At 41.5% G+C, this 20,937-nt stretch overlaps 1 protein-coding gene and 1 pseudogene across 5 annotated transcripts in view; both read right to left on the bottom strand.

Annotated features, from left to right (window-relative positions):
* The window catches only part of Sik3 (SIK family kinase 3), a 208,178-nt gene that overhangs the window by 59,578 nt on the left and 127,663 nt on the right, over positions 1-20,937 (bottom strand). For 4 of the 5 annotated variants that reach the window (XM_021639755.2, XM_021639754.2, XM_021639756.2 and 1 more), the window contains exon 4: positions 18,097-18,258. The exons of the other annotated variant lie outside the window; for it this stretch is intronic. In XM_021639755.2, the coding sequence (XP_021495430.1) occupies positions 18,097-18,258 (162 nt within the window). The remainder of the gene's footprint in view (positions 1-18,096; positions 18,259-20,937) is intronic. 5 annotated transcript variants of the gene reach the window in all.
* LOC132649428 (POU domain, class 5, transcription factor 1-like) lies at positions 5,232-13,768 on the bottom strand (annotated as a pseudogene).

Genomic DNA, 20,937 nt, shown 5'->3' with positions numbered 1-20,937 from the left:
AGAGGAGGCCAGAATACATAGGAACATCTACTACAGCCGCTAGAGTCCTGAACTGAAAGCATCCAAACCCTTGTCAGCAGAAAAATAACTGGTGGCATAGTTATGTCATAGACTACTATGTAAAAATTAAAATAACAAATGAGAGCAATATAAACATAACAAATCTCACAAACACAATGTTGCAGGAAATAAGACACACAACACGACCAATATGATTCCATTATTCTACTCATACATAACCAAAACCAAGCAAAACTAGCAGGGCAGGGTAGCACACATGTATAATCCCAGCAACCAAAAACCTGATGCCAACCAAGCTATAGAGAAAGTTCAAAGTCAGCCTGAATTATATAACAAGTTTTAGGCAAACCTGGGCTACAAAGTAAGATGCTGTCGCAACATAAGTACTAACATAGAACACTTTTTATTTCTTTATTTATTTTTATATTTACCTTATTTTTTTTAGCATGTCAAGCTTAAAAGTACCAACTCAAATGGATAGCCAGAAGAAAAAAGAAAACTCAGGATACAGTTTTTAAAAAATAACAAAATTAGATAACTAAAGTGAATAAAAATTTGGCAGAATTTTCAGATAATCTTAGCTAAAAATTCGTCTTTCCAACCAAGACAGTGTTTCTCTGTGTAGCCCTGGCTGGCCTCAAACTCAAAGATCTACCTGCCTCTGCTTCCCTTGCTTAGCTTAGTTAAATTTTAAAGACATTTTTCCAACTATACTTTTTTAGTTATGCAAATCCATGGAGCCAGTACAAAGCACAGCCTGACCACTTCTACAAAAACACAGGCTCTGCCGGGAAAGGTACTCTTGTCCCCAAAACCAATGCCACCTGGAAGAACTGGAGTGCCAGGGTGCATCACTCTTGTGGCTGGGTTCTCTGGAAACAGACAGCAGTCCTTTCAGAGAATTGATACCAGTGTCAATTTAAAAAGTAAACATGTTTTACTGTTTACTTACCAACAATGGGAAAAGATTTTTGGCCTACAGATTCAACCCAAGGTGATAAATGTCATAAAAATTTACCAAAGAAACCGAAGTCATAACAGAAAAACAAAACAAAACAAAATAAAACAACAACAACAAAAAAAAAAAAACATTAGGAGCTGGCGAGATGGCTCATTCCAGCAAGCATGAGGACCTGAGTCTGATTCCTCAAAGCTGAGTGCAGTGACAAATGTTTCTAATTCCAGTGCTGAGCAGAAGGAGACAAGTGAATTCAGAAGCTTGTTGGCCAGGTAGCCCTGTTTAATCAGAGCCCAGGTCCCAGTAAGAGGCCTGTTTCCATAGGCAGCCAGTGGGGCAGGGCTTGAACAATACCCTCTGGCTTACACATGCACACAAATACATGCCCACTTGCACATACGTGAACACGAACACATTCGTGTGGGCACACACAAAGGAAATTGGTTAAACTGGATACTCATCCCACACACCAGAAGCCATATGGGTGGAGCAGTCTTCTTTATGTGGCCTATGGTCATTTATTTCTCCACTCCTAAGTAACTCAATGTAATTTGTTAAGTCTCTTTTCTAACTCATAACACCCTGGTTGGTTAGCATTTGTCTGCAGGCTCAAACAACAATTTAAGTCCTTTTCTCTTAATATAAAGCAGAAGACTAATTTGAACCCTATGTTCATCATCTAGGATGGTTTAAATGCCAGAGGTTGCCATTGATTTTGAGCCTTGAAAATCTTTGTTCTAGACAAGATGAGGTGCCTGAGGCCTGAGGTGGTGATACTGTATCCTAAAAATAAGCGTATCATTAGCTGAGTATGTGACATGTGGTGGAAAAAAAGAAGGGAGAGCTGGTGGCTGTAATTTAAAAATCGGGACAATTCCAAGAACAAATTCTCTTGTTTGGTTCACCACTTCAGAGCAATACCCTTGACGTCTTTTCCAGTTGACCAAGGAACAATCCAAAGCAGATGTAAGCAGATGGGGCATAACCGTCAGTCAGCACCAGTGTTCTCAGGGCTCCCAAAGCAGCGTGGCGCAGAGCACTGCAACTGACAGCCACGCCTTCCCTTCCTGCATGCTAGATATATACATACATATGTGTGTATGTGTATATAATATATATATATATATATACTATATATATATACAACCTCGGGACATAGAGCAGAAGAACAAGTAAACTGGGAATATATCCATATCTCCAAGTGACCAGCCTCACTAGGAAACTGTGATAAAATCCTTCATTCAGTCAAATATGTAACTGTCTGAGGACAATAATTACAACTAGGAACAAACAGTCCAAAGCAGAATTAACTCTGACCTTGTTAATTTCTCAACGGACTTATAGGGAGAGAGGGAGGGGGTGTACTTGCTGGAGATGACTCAAAAATATCAAAGGCAAAATGAGTGGCAAAAATGACATAAATAAGAACTGGGTTGTTACATAGGGTTGCTAAAATGGAACACAGCACAGAAAGAGAACTAATTCTGTAAGTCACTGGTAATTCTACTGCCTAAAAAATCATGTGACCCAAGGCTTTGTTTTTATTATTATTTTTAATGAATAAAACAACAGAAGGCTGTGTAGATCTTAGGATCACAGCACTGATGAAGGATGAATTTGAAATCTCCCAGGAATCACAATGAGTCCACGCTGAAGACAAGTTTTGGGAAGTCCTCAGTATTTAGCAATTGCTCCAGCCCCTGGCTGAACTTCCTGACTAGAAGCCAATAAAGAAGTAATGAGAGACTCACAGCCTGAAACACACAGTCAGGGAAAATCCCTTCATGGGAAAACGGCCTTTATGATGCAGAACTTACTGGGTTTTCCCAACATACGTTAACAGGTAGGATCACTGAATTGGTTATTTTGAGTGGAATAATCCAATCTTTTCTATTCTACTGCAGATAATACTACCCAACTCTTATCTTAAGAAAAGCCCTGCCAACGGTCTCCATGTCAAACTGAGCAAACTTTTTTTTTTAAAGGCTGTAATTGGACACTGTCTATATGACATGCAGACAATGCCCACTGGAAATAGAATAGTGACTATCACAGTCACAATTATAAATCAGACCAACTTACAGCCACAAAGGTCCGCTCAGCGAGCTCCTAATCCTTGCAGGTGAGCATATCACTCAGCGTTTTAGTGGGCCTATTATAGGGCACCACAAATAAAACCTCTTTAAATTTCACACAATAACTAATCATACCAAATGGAAATGCAGCTTTTAAGATTTATTTATTTATTATTTATACAGTATTCTGCCTACATGTATGCCTGCAGGCCAGAAGAGGGCACCAGATCTCATTATAGATGGTTGTGAGCCACTATGTGGTTGCTGAGAATTGACCTCAGGACTTTTGGAAGAGCAGCCAGTGCTCTTAATCTCTGAGCCATCTCTCCAACCTAGAAACACTGTATTTAATTACAGTGTTTTTGAAATAAAAAATTAAGGGTCAGGCATGATGGCACGTGCCTTTAATCTCAGCACTCCAGAGGCAAAGTCAAGTGGTAAGTTAAAGGCCGGCCACCGATACTTAGTGAGACCCTGTCTTAAAACAACAACAACAAAAAACCCAACCAACCAACCAACCAACCAACCAACCAACCAACCAACCAAAGAGAAGATACATGAGGACAGCAAGATTGCTCTCAGCCAGTGAGTGTGTAAGCCATAATAACTTGAGTCTGTCCCGAGAAGCCATGTATAGGTGGAAGGAGAGAACCAACTCAACAAAGATGTCCTCTGACCTCTACAAGTATTCTTCAGCATGCACAGCCACACACGTACATACTGAACACACGTAACAGTAAATTAAGTTAGGAATTCAGACATGATCTGATAAGGAAGAGTTTACATTTGAAGAAAGGAAGGTGGGAGTGGCAGTTAGATAGTTCTAAGATGTGGCTAGGAGTTATAAGCAGGTTTTTAAAAAGCCTTCTTGGCCAAAGCTGAGATTAACACAATTCACGTGACTAGAGACATCAGAGCTGTAACCCTAAGAGATATATGTGGTAATAAAAAGTACTTCCAATGTCTGATGCTCCACCATTGTGCTCTCAGAGTGTGGACAGGGCAGGCGTGGTCCTCAACATCCTGGAAATCAGTCTGAAGAAGAGACAAACATTGACTAGAGAATTATGATCATCCTTTGAGTGTTATAGCAAAGTTCAGAGGCAAATGGCATGCAAGAGACAAAGGTGGGGCTTTCTCTCTCTCTCTGTTTTTCAAGACAGGGTTCTCTATGTAGCCTGTCCTGTAGACCAGAATGAGTTTGGCCTCAAACTCAGACACTTGTCTGCCTCTTAGCTAGCTTTCCTAAGTATTCTTTCTAGAGTTCAGAGCATCTTAGCTGGAGAGGGTGGCACATGCTTATAACCCTAGCACGTAGGAGGCAGAACCAGGAGGAGTGCTACAACCTCAGGGCCAGCCCTTGACTACATACACACACACACACACACACACACACACACAAATATATAGCAAACTCCAGGCCAGTTTGGACTGTAGAGTGAGACCCTATCTCAAAACAAACAAACAAAACAACAACAACAAAAAACCCAGATCAAAACAAAATAAATAAGAGTTGAGAAAATTTCTAATGTGACCAAAAAAATAAAGACTATTTATATTGGAATGTAAAGAAAACTCTTTTATGTACTCTGTATAGGAAGCCAGTCTTCTTCAGCTCTTTGACTCACAAATTTCCTTTTTTTGTTCTTGTGGGGTTTTTTTCTTCAACATTTAAAAACATTTAGTTATGACAGCTGGAGAGAGATAGCACAGAGGTTAAGAACACTGGCTGCTCTTCTGAGCTCAATTCCCAGCAACCACATGGTGGCTCACAACCATCTATAATGTGATTGGAAGCCCTCTTCTGGCCTGCTGGCATACATGCAGATAGAGCACTCATATACATAAAATAAATCTTTGTGTTTGTTTTTGTTTTTCAAGACAGGGTTTCTCTGTGTATCCTTGGCTGTCCTGGACTCACTTTGTAGACCAGGCTAGCGTCAAACCGGAGGAGATCCTCCTGCCTCTGCTTCCCTGAGTGCTGGGATTACAGGCACACCCCACTGCACCCAGCAAAAAAAATAAATCTTAAACAAACATACATTTAGTTACTTGTGGGGGAAGGAAGCAATGCATGCCTTGGTGTGCATGTGCAAGCCAGAGCACAACTTGTGGGAGTCACTCCCTCCCTCCCTCCCCCCACGTCAGGGCCAGTCTCACAATTTAATACCCCGGAGCTTACGGAGCTTACTTACTACGGGTACCAGGCTACCAGGCTGGCCCTGAGTTTGAAGCAATCTTGTTTCCTATGCTTGGCAAATCCTTCAATTTCAGACATGGGCCACCATACCCAGCTACAAACTCCTTTTAAAACAAAGTATTGTCTTAAAACTTCCCAAGAAAGGAATTCTTTTAAAAATCTGTTTGTTTGTTTCTTGATGAAGCAGTGCAGGTCCGCCAATAGTACTAGGGAACCTGTTTCAATCCTCCCACCTCTTCCTCAACAAAGAAACAAACAAGCCAACTGATTTAAAGGAACTCCCTATGGTGGCAAACACTTTTAATCCCAGAGACTGAGGCAGAAGGATCTTTAGTGTGAGGCTAGCTTTTGTTTCAAAAAAGAAAAATGTGATTAGAAAGTCCTTTATAAATTTCAAGGCAGAGTCACGTCACCATTGGAAGTACCCACACTAACCTACTTATTTATAAAACAGACTCATCTCAATTGGATATACAAGGCTTATTTCAGAAGCTGCATATGCACTGAAATTAATTAATCACTACAGGTAAAAACTTTTAATGGCTTGGCATTTGGAGTCAACATATCTGAACCTAAACCGTGAAATCGGTTTATCTGAATTGTTTTTGTGTTTTGCCCTTTTCAAATGATTAGCATGAATGTACTACAGTATGTGCGCACTTAGAGACATGTAAAATTAGAATTGAGTCTGTCTGTGTCATGTATACATGTTTGTCTGTCTATACTCAAGTTTTAAGAAATTTGGATTTTGAGCCTTACGAGCATGTCTTGATGCATTATTCAATAAATGTGATAAACATGGTGATTCGTAAATCTGAAATTCTCTTTAATTTGAATTTAATCATCAGTGTTCCTTATTCCTTATATAGTCCAAGGGTCCATAACATATAAATTTAACAAAATACAAGGAAAATCTACTCCTGATAAAAATTATTATGGCAATCAACTCTCCTAACTGATCGATTAATGCACCAAGTTATGAGCCCGCTCGTTAGCCCCCTGTCCGAAGGCAGCCACACTTAAATTATACTCAGAGGCACTCAAATAATGGCATTCAACGAGGGTGGCAACCTAAAGAACTACTCCATTTATTAGCTCCTCAAAAATAGAAATGGCAAGGGAAACTTGCTATCATTTGGGGAAAGAGGGTGGTCGAGACAGGGTCTCATTTATCCCCAGCTGATCCTGAACTAGCTACATAGCAAAGGATGTCCTTGAACAGCTGAACCTATTTCCATTTCGCATGTTGGGATTATAAACCTGTGCCTGATCCCCCCTTCTGCTCCTACGGGTGTATCAAACGCAGCACCCTGAACATGCTAGACAGATGCTCTACCTGAGCTTTATAGCCACAACCCTTTAGCACCATTTTTGGAGACAAGAGTCTCTAGGACCACTGAGAACCTGAAGACTCAGAAATCACAGGCTCAGAAACTCTCCTGCATGCTGTAAGAGGTGTTAATTAATCGTGAGCTGTGTGTAGCCTGAGCAAACAGTGGAAGACCACATAGCCCAGGGTATTTTTAAGGCATATAGAAATAACCAAGCATACCATTAGCAAACTGGTCTTTTTGGTTTGACACTGAGAAAACACATAGAAATATTATACTTGCTCTTTTATGATTTTTAGGAGAACTAATACAAATATATCTCTGAAATCATAAAAATTAGAAACAGATTCCACTCTAATGGGAACTTCATGAAAAACAGTCTCTAATTCTATTCTCTTGTTTGTTTATTTGGTTGTTTTTTGTTTGATTGGTTGGGTTTTTTTTTTTTTTTTTTTTTTTTTTTTGAGACAAGATTTCTCTGTGTAGTGCTGGCTGTCCTGGACTCGCTTTTAGACCAGGCTGGCCTCAACTCACAGCCTGCCTCTGCCTGAGTGCTGGGATTACAGGTGTGCACCACCATGCCCAGCTTTTATTCTATTCTTTTATTCTTTGTTGTTGTTTTGAGACAGAGTCTCTACACAGCTCTAGCTGCTCTTAGAACTCACTATGTAGACCAGGATAACCTCCAACTCATAGAGATCTCCATGCCGCCTCCCCCCAAGTATTGGGATTAAAAATGTATACCACAATGCCTAGCGACGTCTTTTTATTCTTAAAATTATGTTTTGTTATTTGTGTAACTATATGCATGCAAGCATGATTGCAAGTGCAAACACATATAACCCTTTAGTTTTAACTGTCCTGAAATTTTACACACTGCACTACAGACATCCTCTATGTTACAGTGAAGGAGCATGTCAGTCCGTCCCAACACCAGCTGCAGCTGAGGAGCCAGAGACTGTCAAAGATTTAGTGAAGCATGGCCTGGGACAGGAGGGGCCATTCTGTATTTATATCCTCTAACAAAATCAGCAACTCTCTAAACAGAATATCAATGTCCTTGTGAAACATCCTGAAATAGAAACTATAGTTAAGTGTTTCCAATTTTTCTTTCAGTTATTCTTTGATTGCTTGGGAGTTTCTGCGACTTTAATAAGACTGAATTCTTCCTCTTCCTCCTCGTCCTCCTCTTCTTCTTGTCTTAGGTATTCCTATTATCTAGACTGGGAAGTAGCAGGTTTTATTTGCCACGCTCACGTGGGTTTGCATTGTGATGGGGAGCAAACATATCTGTTGGCTGGGAAGTGCTCACCTCACATCCTCATTAGCTTACATCTTATTAAAGGCTGTGTCCAGTGTGGTCCCAGAGACAAAGCAATCTGAAAAATGGAGCTGCCCTTCTGGGGTGAGAGGCACAAGCACATGGGCACCCTACCCTACCCTCAGCTCAGGCCCCGTCTCCCAGAGGCAGAGGAAGCAGGGGTCAAGCTCTCACTCCTGTTCAGATTCTTGTCTTTGTCCAAAGTTTCTAAGCAAAAACTTCCATCTTTTTGCATCCTTCTGCGTTCCTTTCTTTTTCTATTCTAAACTACCATGTCCCCCATTTTCTAATTATCCCCCAAATAAGGCTCCTGTAATTAATTAGATACCAGCACAGGAATCCCACAGGCTGAACGGGAGTCCATGTGCATAAACCAGAGGTTTGCATAAGACGAATCTGTGGTTAGGGAAGACATTACTTTCTGCTTCTCTAATGTGTATGTTTACATACCCTCAGAAGTACATTTCAGTTTGCCAAGAGTTAGAAAATCTATAAGCTAAACAGACTGCATCTTTCTGGAACATCAACTTTCTCCCACATTAAGCTGTTGACAATTTTAATATTAAAGCAAATACAGACATGACATGGAGTAGAACACATCATGAAGCATGGGATTAAGAGTTTCTGTAGAGGAGTCATTTCAGGATGTGCTATTACTCCCCACTTACCCCAGCCTGTTGAATTCTTTTCCCTCTGCTGTGTGGAGACCACAGTGGAAGGATCTGACAAGGCAGCTCTGCACTGGTAGAGGAGCTACTGTGAGGCCTTATAAATACAGTCATTCTTGAACTTAGTCAGGAATAACTGACTTTCCAAGCCTCACTTACAACACAGAACTACAATGGACAAAAACAAATGTTTCAATTTTAACTTTAGAATCTTTTCACACAAAACATACACATACATATAAATACACACATAGTTACATTTTAAATTTTTATTTATATATATGTATGTATGTATCTCTGTGCATGATGAATGTAGTGCCCTGAGAGGCCAGAGGAAGGATTCAGATTCTCTACAGCTGGAGTAGTGGGCAGTTGTTAACCACCCAATCCAAATGCTTGACAACCAAACTTGAGTTACCTTCGAAAGTAGTACACCCTTAAACTCTAGGCTATCTCTCTGGTCCCCAGAAGAGTTCTTTTCAGATTCTCTTTACTACTATTTGTATTACTTAAAAAAAAATAATTTAAGTCTGCTGTGTGTGTACATGTAGGTGTAGACACCTGTGTACTTGTGGGAAGCCAAAGAGCGATTCCTCAGAGCTGAGTTACAGGTGTTAGTCAGATTCGTTATATGGGTGCCAGAATCTGAACTCTAGGCCCCATGGTTGCATGGCAAGCATTTTGAATCAATGAACCAACTCTCCAATCCCCAATTTTACTTTACAATGACTTAACATGTACCAAAGCTACTTAGCACCTTCTATATGAGTGTCACATGCAATTCCAGGGACAGAGCAAAAGTAAGGTTCAATTATGACCTGAATTTAAAAGGTCACAATGGTCTTCTCTGGCTCTAAACTCCATAGCCTGAAGGATAATCCAAATAAAGTGTTGGGTAGGGAAATCAAGAATGCACTGACTAATGAATGCTGTGTAAGGACTCTCCGGGGCAATCACAGCACAGTACAACAGTTCTCAGAAACCTCAGAATTCCCTTATGGTTTATTTATAATGGTTGTAAACCACTATGTGGTTGCTGGGAATTGAACTCAGGACCTCTGGAAGAGCACCTAGTGCTCTTAACTGCTGAGCCATCTCACCAGCCCCATAATTCTCTTATGCACTGAAAAAGATCAGTGCACTCACAAAACATTTTGATTTCCTACTTTTTCTTTTCTGTTTCCCTCCCCCCACCTCCCAGACAGGGTTTCTTTGTATAGCTCTGGCTGTCCTGGAACCTGCTCTATGGACCAGGCTGGCCTCTAGCTCACAGAGATCTGCTTATCTCTGTCTCCCAAGTGCTTGGATTAAAGGTGTGTGCCACCACTGCCTGGCTGATTTCCTACTTTTCCAAAAATGCCACTGCCATTCTCACTGCACTGAGGCCTGATGACTTTTTACTGTCCCTTAAGCCCATGCACTCTGGAAACCCTTCCCAAAGGGCTGGCTTTTCTGTTGCTACTCTGCATGGCCTTGCTGTCTTCTGATTGCCAACTCCAACAATAACACAGGAGTGGAAACTCTCTTGTAAAGGTTGTCCTCAGAGTCGACATTTAAAAGGGAGAGTTTCCAACTTCCTTCAGCTAAAGAAAATAAGTTTCCACAATTTTCAAAACACTCTCATAACGTCTGAAATTTGAAAGCATATTTCTTTAGGGAGTAAATCAGCTATGTTTAACTTATTTTTAGACTTTTTTTTAACATAGAAATCTCACTACTTAATCTTTGGGACCAAGACTTAATTGCTTTCAAGCAGCAGTGTATCAACCATTAAACAAGAACATACCATTTACTGTTGATGGTAAACATGATTTCTACTCCAAACAAATATGTAATGGACTAGATATCCATCTCCATAGCTCAGATATCCAATGCCACAAACATCCTGGACATTCTCCTTGGTTTCTCCCGTGTTACCCTTTCGTATCTTCCCGTGTCTCCTACCACCATCCTCATGTAAGACCTCACCACTTTGCAGTGTTTTCAACTGGTCCTATTTACCTTCTTGTCATTCTTTCTTCCCAAATCTTTTTTATCTCCATTCATAATGAAGTTGCCTTATTATGTCTTAATAGTCAAGCAATTTCATAATTTGTGAAAAAAAAATCTATTTTTCTTTCTTTTTTTCTCTCTCCTTTTTCCCCTGCTATTTCTTATATATGGTTCTCACACCACACACTGCACATGCCCACATGTATCCTCCTGTAACTTTTGGGAGTCAGTTCTTTCCTTCTACCTAGTTTTTGGGCAGTCTCTTTTGATTCTGCTTTGCTGTAAACTCCTGGCTAGTCGACCCCACCAGCTTCCCGGTGATTCTGTTTCTGCTTCCCCTCTTGCCGTAGGAGTCTCAAGATCAAAGATACGCTGCATGACATAGCTCGTTCGCAAATGCACATTCTACATTATACCTCAGCTTCCTAGCAGAACCAAGATAAAACCCCACGTCCTGCCCTGTGCAACTGTCCCTTGCCATTTTTATCACCTTAACGCCTTCCACTTTCCCTTCTTTGAACTCTAGCCATGCTGACCTTTTGCTTAGACTCATCTCTTCTCTTTCAGGCTTTGCACTGTCTTCCTTCAGCTTGGAAAGCTTTGCCTATTGTAGTTAAGGCATTTTCTTCTCCCGGAAATCACCCTATCACATTACTCAGACTGCAGCTTTCACAGTCCTTACTGAGAGCAGTGTGTCTCTCCTCATCAGAGTAATAGTGAAAGGGACAGTTTCTTCTGCTGCATCCCCAGGACCTCAACCAGAGACTACACAGCAGGCAATTTCTCCACATTCGCTGACTGATTGAGCCTCTGCAAATCTCTCCTCTACCCTGCTGACCCCGTCCTCCTTCAAGTTTTACCACAAATGTTATGTCCTGATTAAGGCATTTGTGTCTTTATGAACATTAGCATGAGGTCTGAATCAATAAAGCTACTGAGGATCTTCTTTTTCTTTACATGGTCTCAGGCTTCTTTATTTAAGAACTAAATGATGAATGACAGACTTACGATCAACAGCATCGCTGAACTTCACCTTCCTTCCATCACCTCACCCTACCTTTCTTGCCCTCCCACCCCCTGCTCCGTGCTTGCAATCCCTCCTCAGTAAAAGAAGAACTTAACCTCAAGTCATGGCACAGCCTCCAGGCTCTCTTACTCTACCTCCTTCCCCTTCCCTCTGCTCCTCCTGTCCCAAGACAGGGCTAGTGCTTCAGTTTGAATGCATGGTAGAGCCCGAGCAGAGAAAGAGGCCTCTAGAGGGAAAGACTTCATCCTCAGAAAAAAATGGTGAAGTGAGGGCCCCTGTAGCCTGAGGTACCAAAATGAGACCCTGGTGGCAGATGAAAGAATAAAGGACACCCCTGGGAAAGGAGATGCTGCAGCCTCATACTCCTGTCTTGGGAATAGTCCGTTTGATCATTTGCCCCGCAGAAACATGTTCTCCAGGCCCCCCATGTCCCCTTCATGCAATTCTCGATATTTGTCTATTTCTCCTACAGGTCTGCACAAGGGTCTCTGCTGTGCACATCTCCTGAAGGTTTTTGGCTTCCCCAACCCACTTCTCCATGGGTCACAGGTGGACCACAGGTCACATGCTCTTGAAGCCAAGCTGCAGGACCTCAGGTTGGCAGATGGTCATTCTGCTAAACCCCTTTCTGAAGAGAATGCCCAGGGTGAGCACCACACTGGCCTGAGTGTACTCCAAGGTGCTTCTCTGCTTCAGGGGCTCGGCAAGCTGCTCTAGTTCTTTCTGTAGGACTTTCACATCCTGGCACTCCTTGGGATTGAATTCCACCTTATCCAACTTCACAGCACTGAGTTGGACAGTGCAGGGCACAGAGGAGACCCCCTCTGAGTTGTTGCCCACTCTGGCTCCTGTATGTCCTTCAAGCATCAATCTCCAGGGCAACTTGGGGTATGAAGCCCAGTCCAATCTGAGGCCCACAGATTGTTACCCCTCCACAGTACCCACATGGCAGGGGACATGGGGAGATGCCCCAATACCTCCAAACGTGGCTCACCTGCAGGACTATGGACATTTAGCTATGTCTGAGGGTCCACTCAGCCTGGCTCCAGCCCTCCTGACCCATCACTGCCATCTCTAGGGACGAGAAGACGATGATGAAGCCAGGTGTCCAGCAACGGGGAAGATGGGTACCCCAGGCAGGGGGTCTGATTACTGAGGTTCTCTGTACAGTGTATGTGTGTGCTGTCAGGGTGGGGTGAAGCAGCAAACAGAGTGTGCTCATAGATCCTGTAGACTACCAGTGAGCTTTTATAAACCAACGTGGCTTCAGCCTAGGAAAGCACATGGTGATTAATGGGGCGAAACATCAGTGTGCCTAGTAAAATGTCTCTGTCTCAGGGAAGTGGTAGCTGAAGAGAATAAACACTATCAGTCAGGGCTGTGGGCTGAAAGTTAGCCTGTGCTAACCTTCCCTTCATCTATCTGTTTCTCTGTAGAATCTCACACATCTGGAACATGATATAAGGCTAAAATCCTCTCCTTTCCCCAGCAGTGGGTCTAAGAAAGAGGTTTGCATGGATGTGGGTCATAAATTCATTTTGGAAGTTGAAACCACTGGAAGATGAAGGGATTCTAATGTTTTTGGAACACGCTGTGTTTCCATATACAAAAGCATTAAGTGATACAAGTGAAAGGCCTTGAGCAACACAAATCTGTCAGAAGGCTGAATGATTGGGGCTCCACTGAACCTTGGATCTTTGGGGTCAGGAGTCATTTTTCCCGTTCTGTTTGCTTCTGAGAAACCTGAACATGGAGCCTTCTGAAACAATGGGAGAGGCCCCAGCCAACCCAACATATCCTTAGCTTCAGATTTTGCAACTTTGCCTGAAGATGCTGGAGCCTTACTAGGTGCCAGTCACAACAAAATACCACCAAAGAGAATCTACGGAAGACCAGTTTGTTACGGCCATTAAGAAGAATTTTTAAATTCTAAAACCAGGAAGAAAATAACTATATGGCAAATCCTTCTCTCTAGAAACAAATGTAGAAAAATTAATAGACAGAAAAACTAAAGTATGGAATACAACTGACTCTTCTGATAGCTACCTATGAGTCCACCCTGATGCCAAGGGACCACACTCTTCACCGGGGCCAGTACTAGAGCAGCATGGACACCTATGATAGCTTATGTAGTAAGCTATCTTTGTAGTTCAACTATTAAACATGCATTACCACAGTAATTCAATCAAAAAGTGAAAATAACAAACAAAACCAAAACTGACTCATTTTCTACAATGAACACAATTTTTTTTTTTTTTAGATGGAATCCCATTCTGCAGAGTTGGCTGCCCTGGAATTTATTATGTGGCTAAGGCTAGCCAGGAATTCACAGCAAGCCTCCTGCCTCAAGTATACTCCTGCCTCAGTATTCAAGTATACTGGCAATATGACAACTATGTCCAACTGAGATAAAACAAATTTAAAGTTGGATGATGCCCAAGAGGCAGAGGCAGGCAGGCTTCTGGGAGCAAAAGGCAAGCCTGGTATATATGGGAGTTCCAGGCCAGCCAGGACCACACAGTGAGACCCTGCCTCAGAAATGTTTAAAGATGTGGGATCCTTTTCTGTTGGTACCCAAGGACTGAACCCAGAACCTCACTGAGACGAGATAAGTGTCCGACAGATGAATGTTCCTACCTATTTCAGCTTTTTGAGAGAGGGTCTCAAAAAGTTGCCAAGACTGGCCTCAGACTCAAAATTCTTCTATCTTAACCTCACTAGTGGCTAAGATTGTAGATGCGCCTGGACTACTAACATCTTAATAAAACAAACTGGGCAGAGATGGTGGTATGTGCCTACAGTACAAGCTATGCTCTCTGGAGACTGAAATAGTAGGCTCTTGAGTTAGAGGCCAGCCTGAGCTGTATAAGAAGATGCTTTCTTACATGCAGGCACACACATATGCACACACACACACACACACACACACACCCAAAAACCTCAATTTATTTCTTGTATATACACATCTTTCATACACAGTGGCTTCTTCTGAGGCTTCATATATGGTATCAAAAACAACCATTGAAAAGAACACGGCTCTAATAGCTGCTTTTAGCTCTTAGAAGTAAAGTTGATTTCATTACTTATCAACCATATCCTATCAAAACCACCGAACCCAGTCTGCACTTAGTCATGGTCGACTTGGCTTCCACTGAAGGCATTTATCCTAGTGCTCCATTAAGCTCACAGAAGACATGACAGGTACGAATGAGAATTCCATCTATACATGTGCAAAAACCCCAAAAGTTCAAGCAATGACCGAGAAAGCACATAATGAGAGCATGTAAAAAAGAAGAAGAAGAAGAAGAAGAAGAAGAAGAAGAAGAAGAAGAAGAAGAAGAAGACGACGACATGAGAAGTCGTTAGAAGATAAACATTGGGCACTGTAGTAGACCATGAACTAGAGTCCTAATTCAGTCTTTGTTTTATTCTGAAAACAAATACTAAAAATGTAAACACTTAAAATGAACTTTAAAATTGTACCAAAATATAGGTGTTACAGCACGGAGTGTGTAAGAACTCCAGCAGTGTTCACTGACACACCAGCAGATAGACTCTTCATGCAACTGCTTAGATTTGTTTTAATTACTTACAAAGAAAAACATTTAAAAATCACCTTGCCAGCCAGGCACAGTGGTGCCCTACTGTAATCCCAGAACTCTGGGAGACAGAGGAAGGTGGATCTCTGTAAGTTCAAGGCAAGCCTGGTCTACAAAGTGAGTCCAGGACAGTCAAGGCTACACAGAGAAACCTGGTCTTGAAAAATAAAACAAACAAACACACAAAAAAACAAACAAACAAAATCACCTTTCCCTAATAGTTCAGTAAAATTTCAATTATTAATGACCCCTGCATTTATTCTTTTTTTTCTCCATGAAAAGCTTAAATGACACAAAAATTCTCCTTAACTTAATCAGAATAACTCTAAAGTGAAAATCATGAACCATGCATAAAAATACAAAACAATAACAAAAACCCCACACTTCAACCTTAGGTCATATATGCAGAATAAAACTATAAAATATAAACACAGGCTTTCTTTTTAAACTATTTAAATATTCTAAGGACCTGGGAATGACATCATGATGGGCCTGATAACGTCTTCCAAACACATCTATGTTCTAACCATCCCCACACTTGTAAATATATTACAATACATGGTAAAAGGAGCTTTCTGTCAAAGTGACCAAATCAATATTCGTAAACTGCAGGGGTGGGCTTGGGTTATCAAGGCGGACCTGATGTAATGACAGGGTTCCTTACAGTACCAGTAATCAGGAGGGCCAGAGCCATGACAATGGAAGGGTGAGGTTGGAGCGCTGTGAGGACAGGGCAAACACCAAGGATGGTAGGTGCCCTCGACATGGTGAAAAAGGCAAAAATTTGAGCTTTTCCTTTAGATCCCACAGGAACCAGGACTGCTAACCAGATGTTATCCTTGAAAGGCATGTTTTAGGCTACTGAAGTCCAGAACTGACTTAGAAAATGACTGTACTTGAGCCACGGAGTTTATGCTAATTTGTTTCATGAACAGTAAGAAGCTAAGTAAGACAGCCCATTGCACTGTATGTTTTTAAAAGGTGGGTCTTGCTGTGCATCTAGGCCACCCTCAAATAATGATCCTCCTCCTCGCTCTCCCATGTGTCACAGTTCTGAGTTCTGTGTGCTCTGGTAGGTACTGTCTACGATTAACTTCACTGAAGCTACAAAAACAATTACAAAAGAGGGTCAAAACTGCTAGGTCTTTCCACATTACACAATTCTATGGGAACAGCCACAACTGACATAAAGACAAAGGAAAATCAAGGTTTTATGCTAAGTAATGTTCTTTGATAGGCTGAGGCAGCATCAGTGAGAGTACCTGGCTGAGCCTCAAACAAAGAGAAAAACAAACCCTTTGACTCCTGCCTGCTGTCTGAGGCTCAGCACAGTGACAGGCTGTGCGAAGTTCAGGGCAGAACCAGATGATGTTCCAAGGACATGAAAAGGAATAGTCTACACCGAAGAGATAGAGGTGCCACAGCAGTAACTCTTACCTAGAACAAGATAGAAATCTGAACTCTCAACTCTTGCCCTTCTTAGAGGGAAATCTAAGAACAGCTTTTGACTCCTTGGCTTTTCAAGGCAACTATATCCTAACAATACTTCAACTTCAGCATGAACCGCTCTATTTTCCTCTGAGAGATAAGGGACATACAAGGTAATACTATAAAGAGTCAAAGAACAAAAAATACATATTTTCTATTTCGAGGTGCTGTGCACTCACTTTCTGCTAATCAGTAGGAGATGGGCTTGTATCTGTCGGGCAAATGGTGACAGGTCAGACCAACAAGTATAAGCCACTAGGGAAGAAATGCAGAGAACTCAGCTGGACAGACTAGTAGAATATGAGAAAAAAGGTTGGATTGAAATAAAAAACAGGTTAAACTTAGCTATTTAGCACGCTTAGTGGATTTATTATGAGATCTGAATGCATATATTTATATATGTAGGAGAAAAAAATACTCAGTAAAATCTCAATTGGTCCTAAACCCACCTTTTCACATCTTAAGATACAAAGCAGCTTTAAATAAATATTATACTATGCTTGGGGTACTATAAGATCTTTTAATATTTTTAATGATTGATTGATTGATTGATTGATTGATTGATTTTTTGCTTCATGAGCATTGCTATTTCGCCTGTATGGATGTCTGTGTGAGGGTGCCGGATCTCTGAAACTGTAGTTACAGACAGTTATGAGCTGGCATATGGGTGCTGGGAATTAAACCCAGGTCCTCTGGAAGAGCAGCCTGTGCTCTTAAACACTGAGCCATCTCTCCAGCCCCTGTAAGATCTATTTTTCCAAAACCCTCATTAAGTACAGCCTGTGGAGCAGGCAAGGGCTGTGTCCTTGGTGGTGCTAGCCAGCTTTTCCAAAAGAAGCTGAGTGCTGATTTTAGCAGTTTTCCTTCCCACATTAAAAAAATATTTTATTCCAGCTGGACAGTGAGTGGTAGTACAGGTCTTTAATCCTACCACTTGGGAGGCAGAGGCAGACAGATCTCCAAAGTACAAGGCCAGCCTGGCCTACACAGCCACAGCGAGTTGCAAAACAGCCAAGGCTACACAGGAAAACCCCGTCTCGAAAAACCAAAAAGAAAACCCAAATCATACATAAATATGTGTGTATATATATACATATATGATATATATATTCCTCATTACTTATAAAGGATTTATCAAACAAAGTAATAGGGTTTGAAATACCAATACTATATTTTGAAAGTGTACTTTGAAAGTTTATTAATTTTCAAGATGTTAAGGTGCAGTCTGGAGTGGGAATGTAGCTTGGTGGTGGATGTGTCCTCAGTATGAACAAGCCCCTGTGTTTAGTACCTACTTTTACCGTGCTTTAAAAAAAAAAAGAAAAAGAAGGACTTGTCCCTTGCCTTATGGACCTTAACAGAAAAGCACCTCCATCCTGTCCCATCTTCACCACACACATTCAACAGACACCTCACCTGCAATTTTGATATTCAGATTGGCATCCAGAAGCAAATTTTCAGCTTTTAAATCACGATGAACAATATTCCGACAGTGACAAAAATACACAGCTGTGACAATCTGTTTGAACTTCCGTCGGGCTTCCTTCTCTGCCATTCTTCCATGTGCCACCAGGTGGTCTGTGGTGAACAAGAACAGAGTCAGGGCCACCCATGACACTGGCATAACCCACAGGCAGCCTAAGGAGGCACCCCATCAGATGACAGAGTTGGCCTGGAGAGGGGGTGCAGGGTCAGTTTTCAGCACTCACCCATCTGTAAACCCAACTCCTGGAGATCTGATGCCTTCTACTGACCTCCACAGATACCAGGTATGCATGTGGTACACACACACACACACACACACACACACACACACACACACGCAGGTAAAATGCTTATACACATAAGTAAATCTAACACAAACCAAAACCTGAACAGAGCTGAAGGAGAGCAAGGCACATTCCTATGCACATCCATAAAAACTCATCAGAAACTAGAGCCCAAACCACTTTAAGCCTGAGCCTGTTGTGAGAGTGCATAAAAGTACACATCGCTACTAGCAGTGGTGGTGCACGCCTATAATCCCAGCACTCGGGAGGCGGAACACAGATCTCTGAGTTCAAGGCGAGCCTGGCCTACAGAGCAAGTCCCAGAACAGCCAGAGCTACGCAGAGAAACCCTGTCTCGAAAATGTCAACTCCTGGGGGCTGGAAAGATGGCTCAGAGGTTAAGAGCACTGTCTGCTCTCCAGAGCTCCTAAGTTCAATACCCAGCAACCACATGATGGTTCACAACCATCTATATCTGGTGCCCTCTTCTGGTACACAGGTGTACATGCAGAGAGAACACTATAGATAATTAGCTAGCTAGCTCTTTAAACAGACAAAAAAAGGAAAGAAAATAGAAAACCCCCCCAAAAAAAAGTTTTAAAAAGTAGACATTGTACTACCATAAGAAAAGTGTTCTCAGGGCTTAATCCCATTTTTCAAGAATCGGAACACTTAATACCTTCCTTTTCATAATCCCGCTGCAAAGATTACATATACATAAGCTAACACACATGAAGATAAGCATCAGAAGCATTTCCTGTCTTTGAAGAATGCATCAAACAGCAGAGTCCTAGCAACCAATCATCTTAGAACTGAGTAGACACCATTAAGAGACTGGCCTTATAAAGGGCTCTGTCCAGGCTGTCTTCTCTATAATCTCTCTCTCTCTCTCTCTCTCTCTCTCTCTCTCTCTCTCTCTCTCTCTCACACACACACACACACACACAAACCCATACATACACTTCTTTATATCTCAATCTGCTGTTCTTAGAACTAAAATACTAATTTTTACAGATAATATTAACTGAAAACCAAGAAGTTTGTACCCAGAAAAATAATCAATAGCAAAGTGGCTAGAATGGAGGTGGAGGGAGGGAGAACAGCCAAAAAAAAAAAAAAAAAAAAAAAAAAAAAAATCCAAAAAAAAACAAAACAAAAACAAAAACCACAAACTTCACATTTAACAAATGCTGTGATATTAGAGGTCAGGCTAGCCTCAAGACTGAAAAACCAATTTGGCTGCCCCATCATTCTAGCAGGTTTTAAAAGGACATTTCCTTGCACTCACTGTACCAGGTTTACACCGAGCTAGCATCACTCACAGCTTTAACCTAGCTCTACATCCTGACAGCTGATCAGATTAAATGTCAAGTGTACGCTGCCTGGGCCTATATTACACACCTTTAATCCCAGCATTCGGGATGCAGAGGCAGGCAGATCTCTGTGAGTCCAGCCTGGTCTACTCAGGAGTTCCAGGACAGCCAGGGCTACACAGAAAAATGCTGTCTCAAAAAAACAAAAAGAGACAGAGATTGGGGACTCGGGGGGGAGGGGTGTAGCATGTTCTATTGGAAACATGTAATAACCTTTTGTGAAAAATCCTTTAGCCAAAAGATCTAGCTGAAAAAGAACACATTTGCCATCAGAATGTTAACATATGTATCCTGATATAACAAGGAAGTAAAAAATTAAGCAATATAGATGTACATATGACTGTTTATTAATAGTGGTTCACTGACATCACCCAGTTATTTTGGTAACATCTCATTCACAGAACTAGTGAGAGATACCTTTTTTTAAACTTAAAAGAAAACGGAACCTAGAATGAAGTATTACTAGTGATGACTGCAAAGAACAAGACCTCAGAGAAAAGCAGCGAGGAGCCAGAGAGGAGAGCAAAGCAGGGTAGCTAGAGTGAAAGCCATCGACATGGCAGATTCTGAAAACATGTAAACTGTATTTTGAAAGCAAGGGACATAGTTCTACAGTATAAACATGACGCACACACAAAGACACAGACATAGACATACACACACAATTATGAGTATATAATTACTAAGAAAGATTCTTCAAACCAGGTGTGGCAAACAAACCTATCATCCTGGTACTCAAGAGGCTGAGATGGGGGCCAGCCTGGGCTACCTAGGAAAAGTCTGTTTGAAATCACCAAAAACACGCAAAACAAACAACCCTTAAAAGAACTATTATGTTTTGTTTCTTATACACAAGATCTTTAAAGCTATTCACTTAAAAAAAAAAAAAAAACTAAAAAAACCACAGTTACTTGTAACTTATTAGGAAAAAAAGGATGGGATGGATAAGTTTATACTCATGTTTAGGATTCTGGTGAGATCTGGGGGCAGGGGTGGAGTGGGAGAGAATGGGACACTCTGAACAGCATGAAGTCCCTGACCGAGGACAGCAACACAAGCAACTCAGAAACTGGACGTCCATCAGAGACAGGACACTAGATTTTAAGCGATGGCTC

This window comes from Meriones unguiculatus, chromosome 1 (genome assembly GCF_030254825.1).
Source record: "Meriones unguiculatus strain TT.TT164.6M chromosome 1, Bangor_MerUng_6.1, whole genome shotgun sequence".
NCBI lineage: Eukaryota > Metazoa > Chordata > Mammalia > Rodentia > Muridae > Meriones > Meriones unguiculatus.
Note: the sequence above shows the minus strand (reverse complement) of the source record. Positions and strands in the feature narration are given on the sequence as shown.